The following is a 22,040-nucleotide window of genomic DNA, read 5'->3' as shown; positions in this document are numbered from 1 at the left end:
CGCCCAATCAGGCTCATGGCTTTAATCCCAGCACTTTAGGAGGCCAAGGCAGGTGGATCATGAGGTCAGGAGTTCCAGACCAGCCAGACCAACATGGTGAAACCCCAACTCTACTAGTAAACTACAAAAACTAGCCGGGCATGGTGGTATGCGCCTATAATCCCAGCTACTCAGGAGAGTGAGGCAGGAGAATCTCTTTAACCCGAGAGGCAGAGGTTGCAGTGAGCCAAGATCATGCCACTGCACTCCAGCCTGGGCGACAGAGTGAGACTCTGTCTTAAAAAAAAAAAAAAAGGGCATAAGCCACCGTGCCCAACCAATTGCTGAATGAGTTCTAAGGTCACTTAGCTGCTATTTACTTTTTAAACACTGGAAGCCTGAAAAGGAGTCTCTTAACGTAAAAGTTTAAAACACGTTCTACCACATGGCCAGGTTACAAATAAGAAGCAAAAAAGAAAAAACAAAAACATAAAAAAAAAAAAAAATTCTGTTAAAACTTGCAATTTAGTGAACTGTTACTCACTACAGTTATATTCACTTTACATTCAAGTGAAAAAGGAAACAGCCAGGAGAGTAATTCATCTCCAGAAAGCAGTTTAAAATTATTTATTATTTTTATTTGCTACCAATATTTTCATTGTAAGAATTACAAAAGGCATGACAAAATACAAACTATTTTCTCTTTTTGCTTCATTCAATTTAACTTTCACATAAGTGAACACGTTGGATAATATTTCAACACCAATTTTTGAAAAAAACAATGAATTTCACCATCTCACAATAAATACCTAAATTTGCATTCTAGCACCCAGTAAGACATCCAGTTTCCAAAGGATTATTGGTATGCAGCCCTCTGAATTTTCTGACATGTTACCTTTGCCACTGCAACAGAAACACTACTGTAGTTCTCCCTCTCCCAATAAATCAGAGTATGGGGCAGGCAAGAATGGCTATCTGACTTCAGAAACCCAGGGTCATAAAGCATCCCTTACTTGAGCTACTTTTAAAAACACATTTTTAATGATAGGGTATGTAACAAAAGTTTTGGTGGTCCTTGACTGACATATTTTACATTACATATTTACCTTCTTTTCTATTCTCCCCCTCAGATGAGAAGGGTCTAGATAAACTGGCCTGTATTTTCATCTGCCTCTTGGGAAGGGTGCAAGAACACTTAGCTCAGAGCACTCTAAAGACAGTCGCCTTAGAGATAAGCTTTCTTTCTTTCTTATTCTTTTGCTTCAAGAGGGCTTTCTGTGTGGAATGGAGGGATGGTTGCTAGAGTGAGACAGCCCTTCCCCTCTTGCTACGTCTATACCTGAGGCCATTTTTCTTAGTGGGCAAAAACATTAGAATAGGTAGGAAGGTCCTTGCTTTCAGAGAGCTGTGCTGTACCCACAGGGTGGACCTGACAGGCCAGTGTGGTAACTCTCAATCTTGTGTACAGATAAAAGAGAAGTAACATCTGATACCAAGTCGCCTGCCAACATTCTTATAAGACTGTGTTCCAGGCAGTGAATTTCCATACTGCTTCTTGGGTCTGCAGAACTCAAAGCACCAAAACAGAGCATTCTGTAGCAATATAAGCAAACGGAATGAGAATAATTATGCACCTTTAAGGAACATGCACCCTTATAAGTCTGTACCCTGATATGAAAATAGCAGAATGAGTTTCAAGTATGAAGAAATACAGTAAAAGTATGGCCTGTAGATGGAGAGAAAACAGCAGCCTGGAATGTGGTTTATATTTCTGTTTAGTTTTTCTCTTGGTACCACAGCCAAAACTGAATGCTCTGTACAATGACTTGGCTTAAAAATCAAGATGCATACAAAGATGCTAGAGGCATTTCTAATGGGTGCCATGAGCAAAGTCTGTGCCCAGCATGAGGAACCATCTCTTGATGAACCTGGCTAGCCAAGGTCAAGTTGGGAGTGGTGGCCAGGCCTAGACAGGCACAGCTGTGGTCCTTGGTGTGGAGGAGGATGGAGAGCACCATGTGGACAGGCCAGGATGGTGGCAGGGAGCACTTTAGTGGTAGAGAGGAAGAGATGCAGGGGACAGGGATGCAGAAGTGTGGGGATGTTGGTCATCTTGGGCTGGTTTACACGGCCTAGATTAGTATCTGATACACCTAATTTCTACATTTCTAGAACTGTGATTTCAAACACAGAAATTAACAAGTCAAAATTTCCAAATTAAGAATTTTTTTTTCTTTTTTTACTTTCAAAACACTTTCTATCATAAGTCAGAAGGAAAAAAGCTTACTGTATGTGATACAGTAAGGTTCCTGAAACCTAGTAGAAAGCTTTAACCAGGCCCTATGGCAATGCAGAAACACTAATACATTTTACAGTGAAAACCTACTTTAACACATCTCACAATGATAATCCTATAAAACTCTCTAGTTCTAATTTGCACTCTATGGGAACCAATATTGTTCTTTTCTTAACACATACTGCTTTTCTATACCAAACACTTGCCCTTTAACCTTCAGATCAAAACCTCAAATACCCAAAAAATGCAACAAGCTTTTGAGGCATTGGGAATTGCTGGTTGTTATAATAACTTTGTTGGTTATTATACAGGCAATCCTTGCTTTTTATTACCAAGGATTGCTTCTGTACACAGCCAAGTTGCCTGAAGCATGGAAACTTGGACTTCTCCATCTGACACGTTCTGTAAGCCTCAAGGCACAAGCTGACAGTTCTGCTTCTACAGAAAAACTCTCACACTGCTCTCCTCTCAACAGTACTGCCTGTTCCCACTACTGCACATGACACCTACGAGGGCACAAATCATGTGAAGGAAGCTTCTTCATGAGGCCAGACAAGAGGAGGCACCACCTAGGCACCACTCTCTGCCTGGCATGTACTCCGAGAGCCACCTGGCACAGTTCCTAAATTAAGACATATCTAAAATGCTTTTCTACCTTTAGTTTTTATTTTTGCTGTATTTTCACACTCTACTATATGCAAACTTAATAAAAACAACTACAAAGTACTTTATTTAAATTCCTTTACTTAATGATAAAACACCTAGATACCCAAAATACTACATCTATAGATTCAAACCTACTGATAATGTTAAAAATGCATGCAGCTTATTTGGGGGCTTAGTCTAATTTTTACTTTCTTAGCTCCATCAAGACCATGACAATGAACGTTAAATGCAAGTTCTAACACTTTCTGCCTTCAGTTGTACTTTCACAGGACTAGTGTGATTCAGAAATAAATAATATACATGAATAATAATAGAAATAATTTATGCAAATGTAGAACAACTTGAAAAATATTCTCTGCCTGTGAGGTGCTGTTCCTGGGGGTAGCTGATGCTATAAATTCCATGTACTAACTAATATATTTACTATAGGTAATAGGAAAATAAATGAATAAAAAGGAACTATGAGATACATGTATATATTGTTGCAAATACAAGATGAGAATGAAAAGATATACCAGGCACTGGGAGGTACAAGAAATGTACTACCGCTGGAATCTGTTTCATTATTCAGACTTTAAGGTCAAACTGAGAGTTGCTGGTGATCACAGAAATATTGCTAGCTGACACATATTATTGCATTTCATAAAACTTAAGATTAGAAACTTTCAAGTAAGGGTACAACGGGCATCTTCAGAACTTTAACTTAAGCACATCAACGGAATTTGGCTAGGAACCACAGAGAGTTAGAAATTAAATAGTTGTGTGGCTCGACGTTTGCTGATTAGTGCTATAGTCATAGTTCTTGGCAGTCAATCTGTACAGTTATATGTCCCCTTTGAGAAAAACCTACATTTGACAATCCAAACTCCTAAAATTGAGAAAGCTTTGTGTGACCAAAGCCACACAGAAGATTCCTCTCAACATGAAAACCCCTGCTACACGAGATAATATGTTTACATACCTTTAATTACCTGACAAAGAAAAGAAACTGATAGCTAAAGAATTAGGAGCTTTTGCCAACTGAAGACAAAGCAGAAAATAAACACCTTTTCAAAAAAAAAAAAAAAAAAAAAAAAAAAAACTTTTCCAGGCATATCTTTCACTATCCTATCACATATGTAGAATGATGGAAAATAAAAAAATAAAAAAAAAATCTTTCCTGCAAGTATACATCTTTTCTTAAAAAAAAAAAAAAAAAAAAACAAAAAACAGAAAACAAAACTGAGCTTAGCGCCTGAGAGATGCGGGGTAGACAGCTTCACACAGAGCAGCTGCTACAGCATCTCTTTTTACCCGAACTTTCGGAAAATTGTGTTGTACATGCACAGAAGACACCCGTTTGCTTCTAGGGATATTTTTCTTCCTAATATTTGCAGAACAGGTGCCTCTGAGACAGCAGCAGGGCACTCTGACCTCGGACAGCAGCCCGCAGAGCCGCACATCATTTCAGACCCCAGTAGGTGAGTGGGAGGCGGGGCCCCAGCCGGCCACGCCCACTGCCACTCTCCTGCCAGAGGGGCGGGGCCACGAGGCAGCGCACCCGGAAGGCTTTCAAGTGGGAGTCAAGTTTTGAACACGAGCAAATAGAGTTAAGACTGGCCACTGATAACAAACCCGGGGGTGAAATTCGGCCTTTCATATAGGGGCTTTAACTGGACTCTAGTTCTTGGGAACAGAGGGGCAAATGAGGCGGGGGGATTTCTCTGTGATCTTCTGGCTGCCTCTAGTATATGTGGCACTTTGGTTCAGTATGAATTACTGAGACTCGTTTGCTTGCCACTCTGGAGGAAAGTTGGGCAGGCACCGTCGAGTGTCTGCCACTCAGAAGGAATAATCTGCTTTCTGTGGTGCTATGCTAAGGAAACTGAAAAACACTGCAATGTCCTTCCCTACTAAATTTCAAGTGACACTGTTGTGAGGAAGGTGACTTCTAAAATTAACTTAATCATTTGGGGGATAAGGAGTCCTTAAGTAGACTTGTGAATTTAAACAAATCTCTGTATAAAGTTGCCAAAAAAACTTCAAAAGTGAAGAAAATACATAAGTAGACACACTCCTAAGTTGTTATGTTCATAGACTTTTTTTTTTAAATTAGAGCTTCTTATGAATTTACATTTGTGATTACACAAATGTAAAAGAATCACAAGGTCTTTTGGTATTTTAGGGCTCTGTTTCAATATAGCAATTCTTCAGACAAAAGTTTTGTCTACCGAATTACTGATGTGTTATTTATTTTGCTCATCTGATCTTTAAATTAGGATTTTAAAATTTAATCAGTGTTGAAAGGCCACCATGCTAGGGAATATAAAAGCAGCAGGGAGGGTATGAATGTTATAACTGGGGCCATCAAAAGAGTTTTATACTTCTAATGAAACTATCCTGTTCACAGATGAGGGCTGCCTTTTTAGTAAGAAACCTATTTTACTTTAGAAAAGTAAGGTAATTAGGTACCTCAAAAAATGTTTCTTGACTAAATGACATGACTATGCTTTCTTTACTTAAATGGTCAAAATGAGTGTATTATGCATCCTTAAGCACAATTGATTTGCAGACAATTGTACAGAACCTAGATAACAAGTAAAATAATGAAGTCATAGAAAATTATAGAGACTATTAATCATCCCAAAAAACAAATGCTAGGAAACAGTTAAATATGTGCAGAAAAATAAAGTTAAAATGAAATCTCTTTTAGAAGTAGCTCTTTAGTCTTCATCGAATTTGTTTTTCTCTAAGAGTGTCATCTTGTGGAATATACTGGAATAAAACAAGAAAGCTCATCTCTTAGGACAGTGTAAATTTTTAGAAAGACTTTTGCAAGAAAGCCACCTTCCTTTCCTACCATATTAACTTCAAATTACTGTAATAGTATTTCAATAGATGCTCGAAAAGAGCCTGTATTTATTTTCAGGTGGTTGTTGTTTCCTTCCTAAGGCTAGACAAGGTAACAATATGTTGAAGGAAATCCACTTCTACTCATTTATCTAAATGTTATAACTTCCTAGGAATGCTAAGAAATAGAAAACATTTTGAAGAGCTGATTGGTACTTCATTAAGAAAATAAACGAAAATCCCCAGAAAGACTAGTCAAGAAAAAACATTAACAAATTGGATCCCTTCTGTTTCTACATTTCTGTTGCTTACAAAGGTCAGAAGATAGAGAGGCCAAAGGACTATTTTTGGTTTATTTTCTGAAAAAGTACAAGATAGAAATGCTTGAGATATAGTTATGTATTAAAATTGGGTTGTGAATTGCATTGATATAGAAAGGAAGCCAGTAAGAAATGAAAATGCTAGTTTCTCATGCTTTTGAGGAAAACAGCATTTATAATTATTCTGAGGACTTACATTTCTTGGCAGGCTTTGGTAGCCTCAATAAGTTTTTCCACTGTGGAGAAGGAACACATAAATATCTTCCTAATTATATACCCAAATGTACTTAATGGACATGATAAATGGTTTTGGGTAGTAATGTTCACAATTTTTCAAAAGTATTGGTGGCATAGGAAACACATGCCTTTTAAAAATTTATTTTTATTTTTTCAATGAACATTCTTAGGCATGTGCAGGAAGTATTGCTTCATGTGGCTGCCTCTTCCCTTGAAATGAGAAAAAAAGTACAGATGATTTCGTTTGCTTGGAACAGTTTCTTCGTAAAATTTGTTTTTGACCATATTAATCCCACAGTTGCCAGATGACCTTAGTATAAATTCTTATACTTTTTTTCATAAAGAATTTTTCCTAAGAATTTGTTCATAAAGAATATAACCTTCAAAATATATATAGCTTTGAAACTACCCTTTAAATACTTTCATTTTCTCCAGAATTTCCTTTATCTATTGCCCACTGTTTTATAATTTTTAAAGCCTTAGAAATCGTATAACACCTTTTTTCTGTCACAATGTGAAACATGCATTCTTTTGAATTATATAAATATCTAAGAGTTTATAATAATATTTCAATATTTTCTTTCCAAGGTAAATATTCTGCAGTTTCTATACTAACATAATTAAGTAATTATGGTGGCATGTTAACTTTTAACATTATTTTTTCCTAGACCCAATTATGCAATTAAAGCCTGCTTTTGGAAAATGTGAGACACTCTCGTGCTTATCATAAGAGTAGTGAAATTGTCACTTAAAAGAAAAGCAATTTTTAAGACAGAATTTTAATATGTTTATGATATTAGGAAGCTTACGTAATTTGATTTCCACAATGGAACAATAATTGCCATTACTGACTTTAATAGGCACCACTTTTAAAGGAAGCAGCTACAGTTTCTTAAACACTCACTTTAAATGCATAATTTGAAATTCAAAATGTTTGGTACTATTTAAGAGTTTTCTCATCAAGATGGATAGTACCACATTCTGGAGTCAAACTATAAATTTCTTTATAGAAAAGAAACATGTTTTCTTTGAGATAGAAACATCTTGTGCATTCTAAAGCTTTCATTTTTATTTAACACAACGTTGAGATTCTATTCTTAGGTGAATAATTTTGAACTATTTTTAGTAAGTCACCTGGGGCTAAATTAACATTCACAGTGTGCTTCCTAAGAGAAAATCATGAGAATACAGGGGGCTGAAATGGCCCCAAGCTTTCTTCCAAAACAGGTTCTTTGCACCTTGAGTTCCCATCCACTTCAAAGAAGGGACAAAGTGGGAGGCTCTAACCCATTGGGTTCTTATGTTTGGAAATTGTTTTTAAGATTAGGTCCTTTTCATTACCCTTTGCCGTGGGATTTCTTATGAAAGCTAAATGGACAGGTTTCTCTGTTTTCCTTTTTATATGTAGGTTGTTTTGATTCCACCCTATGCAACAGTTCCCAAAATGTCTCGGCCACCAGAACCAAACATCAAACAGAAACTAGCAGGCACATCATTGTACTGGTCCTACTGTGAAATTCAAACATGATTTCAAATCTGTCACAATATTTTTACTTGTTATGAGCTGCTTCAGTGTAACCTTGGGGCAGTATGCCCTTTTCAGTTAACCACTGCCTAGCTTTTGGCAAAGATGTTTGAAACCATACGTTCCAGAAGAATAAGCTGTAGTCACTAAGCTCTTACTCTACTATCCGCTTCAAAATGCCCTAATGGCAATTTGTGTTGGATCTGGATTTCAGAAATGGCGAATCTGGACATAAAATACATAAATCAAGAGAGTATTCACTCAAATGCAATAACTACAATGATGCAAGAGCTGGGGACAGATTCTTACAAAGTTCGGACAGGCTGAGAGATGCCCTTTCCTTCTGTGTCATCAGAAGATAATTTACCAACAATTGAATGCCAGAATGTTGGTGCTTTAATTTTTCTTTACAAGCACTGCCTAGAAATGAGACAAAAGCAGATGCTAGAAATAAAAGTTGAGCTCTCTACTCATTTAAAATTCTAAAGAATGCTGAAAAATTCCAGTTCAGAACAGCTGCATTTTTCTTGAGTGAACTTATGAAAACACTTTTACAACAGCAAAAACTAAAGCTATGTTCACTCTAGCCATGAATACTAACCAAAAAGCTCAGGATGAATCAGTGCAGTGAGTTTTAAAATTCAATTTCTAGGCCCCAGTAAAAATGTCTTTGTATTCTGACCCTCAATCAAAGGAAAGGCAGAATTCACTTTTCCATGTGAGACTTCGAGTAGACCTGACCTTGAATGCTGTGACCTTGAATGCTGTGGATTCATTATATCTCAAGCATTTATAGTACTGACAACACGTAATCAATGTTGTCACAACGGAAGTAGAAAACATGTCTATGGCCCATCTTCTTTATTATCTTCCTTTAGAAAACAATTTCCTGTTCTTAAGCTACTGAATTAGAACAATGTTAAACAATATAGCAATTAAAAAAGAATAGTTCCTAACCCCCAAAGCTCTTCAGGAGAAACATCTAGTTTTTTCTTTTGTTCAAGATAGTCATATAACATATTAAGCTGCAAAGAATTCAGTACAACTTGATAATGCATAAATATCATCTGAATTATTTTCTGAGTGCCGCAACAACCATTCTTTGAAAATCCTAACTCTAAACATGATCTAACTGTTACATGCACTCTGAGCTTCAGTCAGAAAGCACAGGTGGCTAAATTTCCCAAAAGATACTTTCTATGTCTTCTGGTTACTAGAGCCAACTGAGCACTAAACCACTTATAAGGCAGAGACGGTGTGAAATATAAAGGACTGTAGAGAAAACAGTAGGAGAAAAAGGAAAAGCTGTTTACAATGCCCAGGCCAGGCTGGCTCTGTAAAGAGCAGGAGTAAGCACAAGGCACTAGAAACAAGCACAGCCTGGGGGATGGAGAAAGATCATTTGATAGAGTAATATACCCCTAAAACATGGCTAAAGACATACCCTCAGATAAAGACACCGACAATATCTTCTATAAAAATGTAAAACACAAAGTAACAGTTTACAGCAATTTATGTGCTGGTGATAAAACAAAACAAGATGCTACTCATTATTTAGGTAACAAAAGTGAACACCAGGTAGAAGGACTGCATTAGAGGGAGAACATATGGGACCCCGTTAGGTTTGCAGAATTGAGGCCATAAACCATAATCTGAGACTGCGAACTTATGAAACGTTCATTGAAAGCAAGCTAACAGGTGGTGCATGGGAACAGCTTAAGCAATCTGTTATTAGTTATACAATGGTAGCAATATATTTCAGAAGCTGGGAGATAGATATGATGGATACTCTGCCATCAAGGCAATGTGTGGCAGAAAGTACAGTGTAATAGATGAGGAAAATGTAAAGGCCACTCCTGTCTTTAGTTAGAGTGAGAACTACTCTCCAAACCAAAACAGGAAAGAATTTCTGACAAATTCCTAAAAACAAAAACCAAATAACAACAACAGCAACAACAACCACCGAGGGAAAAAAAAAAAAGGTAAAGGGAATAAAGGAATTTCAAACTAGGAAATAAAGCCTACTTTTTTTTTTTAACCTATCTGAGGTACACTCCCTAAATCTATAGCAAGTAATAAAAAGCTTATAGGGTATTTTTCAAAAGAAATAATGAAGCACGATTATCATATAGAAGGTTAAAACAGACTTACAATAAGTAAATTCAGCATTTTGAAGACTAAATAGAATGCATGCACATCTCTTAAGATATACTAGAATTTTTTATCCTTTTTGCTGTGTATATAAAACTTCATCTTTTACTGCTAGCAAATTTACTGCTTTTGGCCAGAAAAGAAATGCTGAGGACATGGGCTTTACTTTCTAATTTGAGAATACCATTTTGGTGAATCACCTTCAGTGAACAAATGACTGTTATTTACCGGTCACCTTGAGTCTTTAAAATTCAATTATTCTTGTTGTTTACAGAAAGTAACACTTTAAGAGATCACAGAATCATTCTCTCTCTCTCTCTCTCTCTCTCACACACACACACACACACACATACACAAACACTCAAAAGTACCAAATCAGGCCCGGCAGCTGCAGAGAGATTACATCATAACTCAGCTGTGCCTGGATTACCCACTCCACACTGGCAGCATTCAAGGTTAGAAAAATGAAATGGCAGCACAATTGGTCAGCAGCTTCTCTTCTTCTGGAATTTTTCCAGGTTCTTGAAACAAACAGACAAACAAACAAACAAACGAACATAAAGCTGCAATCACTCTTGCATTGATTTCAAAACAGTAAACTAGGCGGTTTCCTTGGAGAAGCAGAGCCTGTCCAGAAGACAGCAGCTGGAAGGCCTCCAGACAGCAATCCTCCACAGCTCTGTAGGGCTTGCTTAGGGGGACCCAGAAGCCACCAAGGGTGTTTTCTGCAGGATCAGCTTAAGGCAGCTGCTGAAACCTCAGGCTGTATTCATCTCCGAGGTGTTCTGGCTGGGAGGCAGGTGGGAATCCAGGTTTTCTCTGCACCTCTCCAGGTCCTGGAAGTATGGGTGAGACAGGGCGCTGTAGGCAGATATTCTTTTGGCTGGGTTAAATGTCAAACATTTCTGTAATAAAGAAAAAAATAATTGGTTGATATACTGTACTTAGAGTTATCCCCTTTATTCACTACCATGTGTTAAGTGCATCTAGACTGGGAATGAATATTTATTTAAAGGGACACTAACTAATATAGAGACCGTACTCATATATATCCCTAATGTATAAAATGCCCCTCAGAAGAAGACCCTTTAGGTGCCTATGGACTGTTTCTTGCCCAGAATTTCTCTCTAAGCCATTAAAGTATGCATATAACTTTATTTAGTAATACTTACAGTGCTAGCAAACTTAGTGCTACATTCGGAGACTTCAACATAACTTCTTACCCTGTCCCAAGGCTACATCACGCAGAGACAGGGATGTCTTCCTTCTAATTCATATCAAGGTGCCACATGGCTAGCAGTAGCTCTCCCAGGAGACCATTAGATTCGGTTTGAGTCACTAAACGCTATTCCACACAGACAGCTCAAGTGTAGGGTTACCAAAGGTGAACGAGCTGGTGGCTGCACATAATAGGCTCCTGGTCCTGGTCAAGTGGTTTGGGCAGTTTGGCTGGGCTACTAAGGTAGAAGGTGAAAGGAGAGAAAGGAAAACCTTTGCAGTGGCAACAATCTCTATTCCCAAACTGTCCATACCTAAATTAGTCCGAATGTGTCCCTAATCTCAGTCTCATTTCCACCCCTACCTCAGGTAATCTTGTTCCTCAAATCTTCTTCCTCTCCTTCCATCAACACCTCCTGCTGGGTGCCTAGCAGGTGGCAAACACTAATTAATGATGAGTACGACCTCTTCATTGCCCCAGGAACTCACATGTAACAGGCCTTCTCCATCCTAAAGTGAACTGAGTACACGAAATGTCTATGCATTCCAGTCATCTATGTAATTTACAGACTTCATGTTATCATGGTTAACGGAAGACCTCTTCCACTTAAGAGGTCTCCATAACCATGATATTAATAGGACTGCTGCTCACAGTGCTAGTCAGGGTCCGACTGGATTAGGGACCTCTTTTATATTCTACTGAAAGCTACTGACCTAGTAAAACAAATACAAACAGAAAGTTCCACATGTAATTTCAGGCAAATTTTTGGGTCCTCTGAAATCTGATTTATCCTGAGCTCCCCATCAGTCCATGGTGGTTAGCCTCCCTACAGGATCTTCTGAACACCAAGAGCTAAAAGGGGCATGTAGAAGAAACAGCTTGTTTGTAGAATGGTTCCAACTGTCTCTAACAGCAATAAACATCTCCAGAAAAGCTTTGCAAAGGCTGAATTCCCAAAGGATGGGAAAGCAGGGGCAAAATTCTTGAGCCTGAGTTCTCTTTTCTGAGAGTCCAAGAAGAAAATTAGTGGCGTTAGAAAAGGAAACAGTTAATTCAATCTCCAGGACATAGGAAAGAAGAGAATAGAGCTGTGGGAATATGTTTATGATACAGAGACGTGTCTCTAGAGGATTATGTGAGAAGAAGCCCTTTCCTCACAGCTACATTGATGGCTTAAAGCTGGGAAGAGGGTGAAGAGAAGGCAAATGCCTTAGCCAAGTGTGGGGATCCGGGAGAATCTCAAGTTGGAAGTCCTAATACATTTTGTCCTATAAAAATACAGTTAAATAAAGGTGTTTAAGTTCTATTATTGTTCTACTTCAGAAACAAGGTTGCTGGCTTGAGACTTAATTCAAAAACCTTGTGTTAATAATATTGTTTTTGGAAGAAAATTTAATTGCCAAATAGTTTACTTATAAAATGAACTTCTGGAATCACAACTTAGTCAAGAGTTGGATACTAGCGTAGATCAGATAACTTTTAGTAAATATTCTCTTTTTTCTCTCCCCTCTCACCATAGGGGAAGCATCCTTTCCTCCACTAAAGTTGGCCTTAGGCATGGAACTTGCTTTGGCCAATGGAACATGGGCAGAGTGGCGGATGCTTCTCCCAAGTATGGGCCTTTGGGGGCATTGTATACTTCTGCTGGCCCTTCTGGAGCATCCACCTTCTATCATGAGAAAAACATGCCCCAGGGAGCTGCTGCCTCTCTGGAATGGGCCCCAGAATGAGACACATGGAGAAAACCTGTACTTTACCCACAGGCAGAAGCAGATGTCAAAGGCTGTTAATTCAGGAGGTAAAAGATACACTCATTACTCATTGGGTTTCAGACATCAAGATCAGCCCAATAGGTACACTCTTCTACCTATTGTTCTAGCCTCCAAGTACAGGAAATTATGTATATGGTTAAGTATTATGAGTCTGAGTCTCAAACAGAGCACAGAAGTCCTTATTTTCAGTGAGTTAAATGAATCAGTAATAGAAGAAGTATTGTTATATAGTTCTTTTGGAAAAACATCTCCCCAAAGTTGTGGATGTTTAAGAAAAGGCACATTAAAATGACAAACAAATTGCTTAAGGCAGCATGAAACTGTAAGCAAGGAAACATAATATTTACTTCTAAAGAAACATATGTTCAAGTGAATTGTGAGGCTTCTAAAGCTGCACTGAAATAAACATTCAAAGATGGCAGATTTAAAAAAATGTGGATCAGAATCCAAAAGCCACCAGCTGCTGTAAGTGTAAAAATGAAACCTCTGGAGGGAGTTGCCTCCTGTCCCATGTGACTGTGGCATGTGATGCCTATAGCAGCTACTGAACTGATATTTGTGCCCACCACCCAGTCTGAGTAGGGCAGGTGTCTCATTGGCACAGTGCAGACCAGCTTGGCATTACAAAAACTTACCAGAAGTAGGTCTTTGCCTAGTTCATCGATATCTGTCACAAACTTCTCAATTGGTTGGGCAGATTTTGCATGAAAAGCCTGCCTGGGAAGGGCAACATCTCTAGGCCAGTCTTCTTCTCCTGGGAGTCCAATTACGCTACAAAAGAACCACACATGGACATGAGCATTGGCTACTACGCAGAAGCTGTTTTCTCATCAATTTCCAGAGAAAGGCAAAACCTAAGGGGCAGCCATGGGGGGACAGAGTCCCAGGAGACCTTCACTTTATGACTGGCAGGGTCTCTGTTTAGCTCTGTCCTACTGCAATATGGTCATGAGGTATGAGGTAAAAGGTAATCTCATGGAAGAATTATAAAACTCACTGGGAGGAGATAAGAGATTGCTCTGGTAGCAGATACTAAATGTAAGGGATGATGTAGAAACAGAAAATATATTACCAGGCAGTAAGCTGTGACTTAGTGACAAAGCAGGACTTACTGTATTCAAAGGAGACATCCATACCCATATACATTTTCCTTTATGCCCAATAATGCTTTTTGTGTTTTGATGGAACACCCCGGTATTGACATGATTTTATGATGCTTGTCCAACATGGTTTATTAATGTATCAATTTGGTTGCATTTTTGGTTAAAGAATAATTCCTCAATTATTAAGTATATACATTAGAATCAGAAGGAAAAATGAAGCTAAAAGGTGTGTTAGTCCTGCATTAAACAAACACTATTTTATGAAAGTTTGTGGTATTCCAAAGTGAACAAACAATAAATTAAAAGGCTATTACTTATATTTCCCCGGAAAACTATTCTGGGATCAGAAATATGGAAAGAATAGCAAACGATAAAAAGCTCAGGCTTTGGAAATAGGCAGACTTGGGTTCAAATCTTGGACCTGCCATTTACTGGCAGGTAAGGACAAATTACTAAACATCTATGACCCTTAGTGTCTCTATGTATACAATGATAATAATTTACAGTTGTAATGAGGATCAGCTATATTTTACTGAAATTTATAGTAATACATACATTTATAAAGTACATAGCATAGCTATTTACCTGATACACATCACACAGTCAATATCAATCAATACATTGTCAATTATTATAATTAGAAAATGTTTTTAATCCAAGATGCATAGAAAATACATCACTACCACACTTAAAATATGAACTGCTTATATTTATGTATGACTTAAGATTCTTTAAAAATATTAATAGGTCAATGGGCTTACATAACTTATACATTATATGGATATTATTTGTAGTTTACATATAGGTCATAAGTAGGTTTGACAGAGAAAATCAGAGGATGCAGGGAATTATTTCTCACAAAGACTGCATAACTCTGAACTAAAAAAAAAACTCCATAGTTTAATGGATAGGACATATAGCTATTCAAATACTGGACCAAATAATTTTAACTACAGTTAGAAATTGCACTGGCCAACATTAGGGTCTTCTGCTTGGCCTATATTTCCTGGGACTAAGGTCCAGGAAGAGGTGTTTTTATGAATGTGCTTCTGGATTGCAGGAAGACGTAGTACAGGTCTCTTCCCTCAGCTACACAGAACCCAGGCTACAGACTTCAGCTGGGAAGAGCAGATACCCCTGTCACCACTGCTTCTCTGCCTGGGTGACTGGGGAAGACACTGTAATTCTGCCTCTATCAGGCATACTGAGAGAGCTACATTATTGAGGCAAAGACAGACTCATGGACATATTTACTAGAACCAATAAGCAGAAACGACAATGAGCAATATATAGATTTGTCCAATAGTAAGGTCTACAATAGAAGTCAAAAGAAAAAAACAAAAATACCACTATTAATTATGAAAACAAATGCACGTGTTAAGTGTCTGGATACAATGGGACAGGGTAGAGGAGGGAAGGAAGGATGTTTGTTAGACATATTTAAACATCTTCTTTCATTCCTTTTTAGTTTTTAGCTCTCCGTATATCAATATTTTTGTGTATATTCACCAGTCACCTAGAAATTGATTATATTAATAACAACTCCTAGAAATATTTAAAATCTTTTTATTTGTGGCTTTGAATATATCTACATTGAATTAAATCTTGCAAGCATATGATCAACTGAAAGCCAAAAGCCTTCAGCAAATAGTACGTCTCTGCATGTATGTATGTATATATACACACGACTCTAGACAAATTTATATAAAATTTTAAACAAACACATAACAATTTATATATATATAAAACTTTAAGTCTATCCCCTCCTCTGATTCCTGTAACAATCTCCTAAGACATATAGGTCTGGTGTATTAGTCTCATTTTATAGACAGGGAAACTGAGAATGAGGAATAAAATGAACTGACAAAGTCACAGATAGCGAGTTCAGTCACAGAGTCCAGAGTGAGCTCAGTTCTATTCCAATATTTTATTTCCAGTTAACTATGACACTGTTCTTAAAAATGCTCTAAGATGTCACAGGCTAAAACTATTGTTTCACTTTTAATACTTGCTATTACTTGAAGGCTTAAATCCTCCTAAACATAAAAATGTTTTCCTTTAAGAGTATGTGAACATGGGCCAGGCGGTGGCTCATGCCTATAATCCTAGCAGTTTAGGAGGCTGAGGCAGGAGGACCACTTGAGCCCAGGAGTTCAAGACCAGCCTGGGCAACATGGTGAAGGCTCGTCTCTACAAAAACTACAAAAATTAGCCAGCCATGGTGTCCTGTGCCCATAGTCCCAGCTACTTGGGAGGCTGAGATAGGAGGATTACCCGAGCTTGGGAGGCCAAGGCTTCAGTGAACCAAGATCGCGCCACTGCATTCCAGCCTGGACAACAGAGCAAGACCTTGTCTCAAAAAAAAAAAAGAAAAAAAAAAGTGAATATGGCTTTCCTTAAAACAATTTGGTTTTATGTCTACTATGAACTTTTATGGCCCATGTTTTTGTTGTGAAATTCTGATAGGTCCATTAAAAAATGCTTGCATTTAATTCCACTATTTGAATAGCTGAATATAAGCCTTAAAAGTTGACATTTATACTGGCAAGCCCGACAGGGCACAAAAATCTATAAATGGCAGTGATGGTGGAGACAGAAATATTTTTTCAAATACGCCAGTAGTGACACTAGGGTGCAGCATTGTCCCTCTACTCTGGCAAAGTAATGCATTCAAAGGAAATAGAACATAATTTTGATGAAACAATGCCAGAAACCACAAAGTAAAATCTAAAGGCACAAACCATAGACCTCTACAGCTTCTTTTCTGTTGGCAACCTATGATGTCAGGCCATTGCCTAAAGTAGAACTGGCTTTTCCTTGGAAGCAAGTCAAACATGCCAATCAAATGTTCCTTCTCATCCATTTCATTGGCCTCATGTACTAAGGGGGCACTAACAATGTTAACAAGATAGCAGACATCAGTGCTGGAGGTAGACACAACTGTCAGGTAGTATAAATAAGGGAAAGAAGGTGATGGCCTTCAAGGCCTGGCAAGCTGACTTCAGTCAAGATTCTCTTTCTTTTTAACAGAAGGTCACCAGTATGTCTGATTTCCCTGGTTTCTTCTTTAAGATCACATGCACACAAAATATATTCAACAGTCATGGGGGAAAACAGATGGGAGTTTATCACTGAGTGATTAAAGAACTTGCCATTCAGAAGCAGGGTAACATGGAGGCTTTGTGTTGAATGTATCCACAGTACAGAGTAGTCAGTAGTAGGAGCAGTAGCATCAGCTGCCCTGGACCCAGGAAGCCCCCAAGCATAAAAAACTAGCAAATGTTATTCAGGCCTTAAAGCTATTAGGTTCTGACTCAGCAGTACCACTGGCACTAACAGAAGTCTAGCTGCTTCTAGTCACCAAAGGAACAAAATCAGGTTCCAGTTTTATTAACTGTTTTAAGCAGTCATGCTTGAGCAGATGGTGCTGAAATGCAATTCTGTTCTTTGGGGGTGCTTTTTTTTTCTTTTTTTTTTTAAAGAATCTTACAGACTTCAAATTTCACAAAAATCACCAAGATTTCTATAAAATGTCACAGACCAATGATTAGGACTATTTTTGGTCTAGAACTCCCACCTTCTTCCTACTCCACTCCTTCTTTTTTTTCTTTTTCTTTTTACCAATTGAAGGTGCTCAAAACTCCACTCCAATTCTGATGGGCCTCACAAACCCAAAAGCCCAAAAAAGGATGCCATACTGCATGCTTTGTGAGAAGTGCCCCAGTTACATTCTAGAAACATGAATACATACATGCCCTTACATGCATGAACATGCAGACATGAATGAAACTACATAGATCATCAAGGAGCTATGTAACTGAAACCAAAGTATCTGAGCACAAGAAAGGATCTTATGGAGAATTCAAGTCAGAGTTTCATTTCTCAGATGAAGTTAAGGAACAAAAAGGTTAAATAATTAATGATGAACTCTAATAATAACAATAACAGAGATCATTTTTAAAGCGCTTACCTATGTGCCAGGCACTGTGTAAGCCCTTCACAGGGTGTTTTAAATGACTTTCTCAAAGTTGCTGAGTTATTTTGCCAAAGACTTAGGGTTTTCATTTCCTATTTTGGTGCTCCAAAGAAAAATGAGATGTGTAGCAAACCATCCCTGGCCCAGGAAAACAAAACAATGCAGAACCAACCTGGGTGACCGAGGATACTCAGTGGGGACAGGAAGCTCACTGGACAAGGATGGGATGGGTACTTGGCCACCAGGGGTCCCATCTCTGATGGTGGCTGCATTTGAAATGATCACAAGCAGACAACGTGTTTGAACTAAAGAGCTGGAGCTCAGCCACGCGAAGAAAGAGAAGCAGCAAAAAGATCCACCACACAAGCAACATACAAGCTAGCAGAGCAGAGCAGTTAGGGCTCTGCATAAAACAGCGTTTCTACCATGTCTCCACTCACCACACAAATAGTAACGCTGTCTGCAGCAGCTGCTTGAAGTAAGAAACACAAGAGATAAACATATGATATGAACGTCAGGGAAAGCCACTGTAAATGTTTTAATGCTACGAACACTGATGTAAAATTATAGTTATTACTTACTCCAAGATTTTTCCTAGTTGATCGACATCTGAACTTCCACGAAAAAGAGGCCTAAAAGAATAAAGACACATTTTAAACAAGAAATGTTCTCAGATTACATTTTAATCATATTTGCCATTATGATTGTTTAACAGGAAGCAAAATATTCTTTATGGGTTAGGAAGAAGTGAAAAATAGAGACATTTTTCCTTTGGTAAGTGAAGGTTTTCCCTGCATTTCACTTATGGTTAAGGATCTTTCATGAATACCTGGTGGTACATGAATTCTGTTTTACAATCATGGGTATTCTATTTGCAGTCATTGTAACAACAGTGCTACTGTTAAATTCAGTTCCAGGTTTCAAAGATCTGCTTAACTTTGTGATAGGGTGGAACATACCACTGTCCTATTCTCGAACCACGAATAGGTGGGATTCTTTGAAACTTCTCAGAAGTTTCCATACTACTCCACTATCAGAGTACTTCCTTGTGGGTCTCTCTCCTTCCATTTGTCCCCAATGCTGTAGTGAACTACCTCTGGGTCTATTTTTCTAATTATACCACTTTCCTTCCTCCCAATATTATGGCAGCTAACCATTACAAGTTCTAAATCTTAACTCTGGGCTTTAGGGGCTATTGTGCTCACTTTGAACACACAGCCTTCCTTGTCTACATTGAGCGTTTAACTGGCAATTTAAAAAGGTCATTTTGTGACATTTCTGGCATTTCCCCAAGAAGATCAAGTAGCCCCATGAGGGAGAGACTTCTCTAGGTTTCCCTATAAATCTCTGCCATAGAGCTTTACTCTGACAGACGCACAGTTACTAAATATTTTATTTGATTTTCCATATACCTATGATACACAAGTAAATGTTCCCTAACTCCTTCCTCAACAAATGCCATAAATGGGTAATTTTTCAACATTAATATATTAAAAATATTCGTAGCTTATTATTCGGTATATTTCTTTTTTTTCTTTTTTTTAAAGATGGGGTTTCACCATGATGGCCAGGCTGGTCTTGAACTCCTGACCTCAGGTGATCCACCCACCTCGGCCTCCCAAAGTGCTAGGTTTACAGGTGTGAGCCACCGCGCCCGGCCTATTTCTTTTTATATTATATATCAATTTATAGAGCCTTAACTTGACCTTTTAAATATTTTCTGTGCATAATAAATGAACTCAGTATATATGGTCATCTATGGAGAATCCTGCAGTCACAGCATTTCAGTGGTTAGAACACACCTTCACATTTGTCAACCATACCTTCTATTCATGTTACTATGCCTGAAAATAATTATTTCCAAATGCAGTGGAAAAGAATTTACTTATGGCGAAGTGATGGGGTAAATTATTTCCCCCCAAATTCATGTTGAAGTCCAACTCCCAGGATCTCTGAATTTAACTGTATTTGGAGATAGAATTTTTAAATAAGTAATTAAATTAAAATAAGACAGGATGGGCCCTAATCCAATCTGACTGTTTTCCTTGTAAGAAGAGGCTATTTGTTGATCACGAGGTCAAGAGATCGAGACCATCCTGGTCAACATGGTGAAACCCTGTCTCTACTAAAAATACAAAAATATTAGCTGGGCGTGGTGGCATGCACCTGTAGTCCCAGCTACTCAGGAGGCTGAGGCAGAAGAATTGCTTGAACCCAGGAGGCGGAGGTTGCAGTGAGCTGAGATTGCGCCACTGCACCACTCCAGCCTGGTGCCGGGCGATAGAATGAGACTCTGCCTAAAAAAAAAAAAAAAAAAAAAAGAAGAAGAGGCTATTTGGACACAAAGAGATAAAGAGATATCAGGGGTGCACATGGACACAGAGAAATGAACATGTGAGAACCATGAGAAGGCAAGCCTAAAAGAGAGCCCTCAGAAGAAACCAAACCTGCTGATACCTTCATCTTGGACTTCCATCCTCTAGAACTATAAGAAAATAAGCTTTGTTGTTTAAGCAATCCAGTCTGGCATTTTGTTGTGGCAGTCTTATAAAATTAATATAAGCCACTTGCACATCAGTAGTGCAGCCAAATTCATAAAGAATCACAAAGTTGGGTTCTAAAAGACATCTGGATGGGTCTTAAAAGATGACAAGGTGAAAAGCCTAAGTTTTTTTTCCAAAAATTCCAAAAGAAGGCAAAAAATGGAATCTAAACAACTATAATTTATTGAGCATGAATGTTGTATCTGGCCTAGTGCCATGTGCCCCAAATATAATCTCACTTAATTCTCACAAAAATTCCAGGAGAAATGTAGTAGTATAATCAACCCTACTTTCAGATGAGCAAACAGTACTGTAGATGTTACATGACTTAATTAAGGGCACAATATTCCCCTCTCCTTTTATTTCTTTTTAGTTACACTTGTACAGTGACATGTTGATTTTTCAAGATTTTTTTTACTGGAGAAAGGGACTATTTGCTATGGACTGTCCTGGGAGTGAATCTCTACTTAGCTGTTTCCTCCTATATGATCTTAGGAAAGTCTCTTAATTTATTTGACGTAGGTGCTTCATTTGTAAAATGGAAATAATGATACTTGCTTCATAGGATCAACTAAGTGAGGTTATGAATATATCTCGTCTACTAGAATGCCCAGCTTACAGCACAGTTACAATTAAGTGGTAACTACATACACATACACACACACACACACACACACACACACACACACACACACACGCACACAATCTCTCTTCTTCCTGGCCAATATTATATACAGATAATCACATAAAGTATTTCACATGGTGAATTAGAAAGGAGGGGACCATTTACCACCATGTGGTGAGGTCCAAGTCACATTAAAGTCTAACAGTCTTTCCTCTGGGGTCACTATATATTGCTTACATGTTACAGCTCTTACAACTTTATCAAGAAAATAATTTTCTAAAAAGTGAATGCCAAATTTTTCAATAAGGATTAATTAATTCTGAATTGGCAATATCACTTCCTGTATGCGGTTTTGCAAACAACAACAACAAGTATTAAAGTCTATCAGTGAGATAAATTTTCTCAGGTCAAATTATCACGGGATTAAGTTACAGATTATATGCCTTTTTAAATAAACAACTCAAAAACACATACATATCATTTGTAATCTCAGTAAGAGTGGCAAACAGCATTTAGAAGTTGGGTATGTTTTTTAACAGATGAGAAGTGTATACTGATATGTCTGTTATAGAAAGGAAATGATTCATGCATAATGGGGGATGAAAGATTTCATTTAGTTACAATACTTTCATTGTACTCAAAAGACAAGGAAGTCAAGGGTTAACCTATAGAACACCTTTGTAACCTTCATTTGACCTGCAGCTATGCTTTGCTATTTTTCTTAATTAGTAGAAGAATTTTCCATGTTCATAAAGTGATCTTTCAAAAAAATATTACTGGGGAATATATATTATTTTAT

The 22,040-nt window shown here is 37.9% G+C and overlaps 1 protein-coding gene across 5 annotated transcripts in view; it reads right to left on the bottom strand.

Moving 5' to 3' along the window:
• Positions 1 to 491: 491 nt before the first annotated feature.
• CDK6 (cyclin dependent kinase 6) overlaps positions 492 to 22,040 on the bottom strand; it is a 233,131-nt gene continuing 211,582 nt past the window's right edge. For 2 of the 5 annotated variants that reach the window (XM_032253043.1, XM_032253046.1), the window contains exons 6-8: positions 18,655 to 18,705; positions 13,630 to 13,765; positions 492 to 10,908 (exon numbers count right to left, since the gene is read on the bottom strand). In XM_032253043.1, the coding sequence (XP_032108934.1) occupies positions 10,762 to 10,908; positions 13,630 to 13,765; positions 18,655 to 18,705 (334 nt within the window). In that variant the 3' untranslated portion in view covers positions 492 to 10,761. Of the gene's footprint in view, positions 10,909 to 13,629; positions 13,766 to 18,513; positions 18,543 to 18,654; positions 18,706 to 22,040 lie in introns of those variants that run through there. The other 3 variants (XM_032253045.1, XM_032253044.1, XM_032253047.1) reach the window with 2 other exon arrangements.

Source organism: Sapajus apella, unplaced genomic scaffold (assembly GCF_009761245.1).
Source record: "Sapajus apella isolate SASKATOON/1434 unplaced genomic scaffold, GSC_monkey_1.0 scaffold81, whole genome shotgun sequence".
Taxonomy (NCBI): Eukaryota; Metazoa; Chordata; class Mammalia; order Primates; family Cebidae; genus Sapajus; species Sapajus apella.
This window is presented reverse-complemented; position numbering and strand designations above follow the sequence as displayed.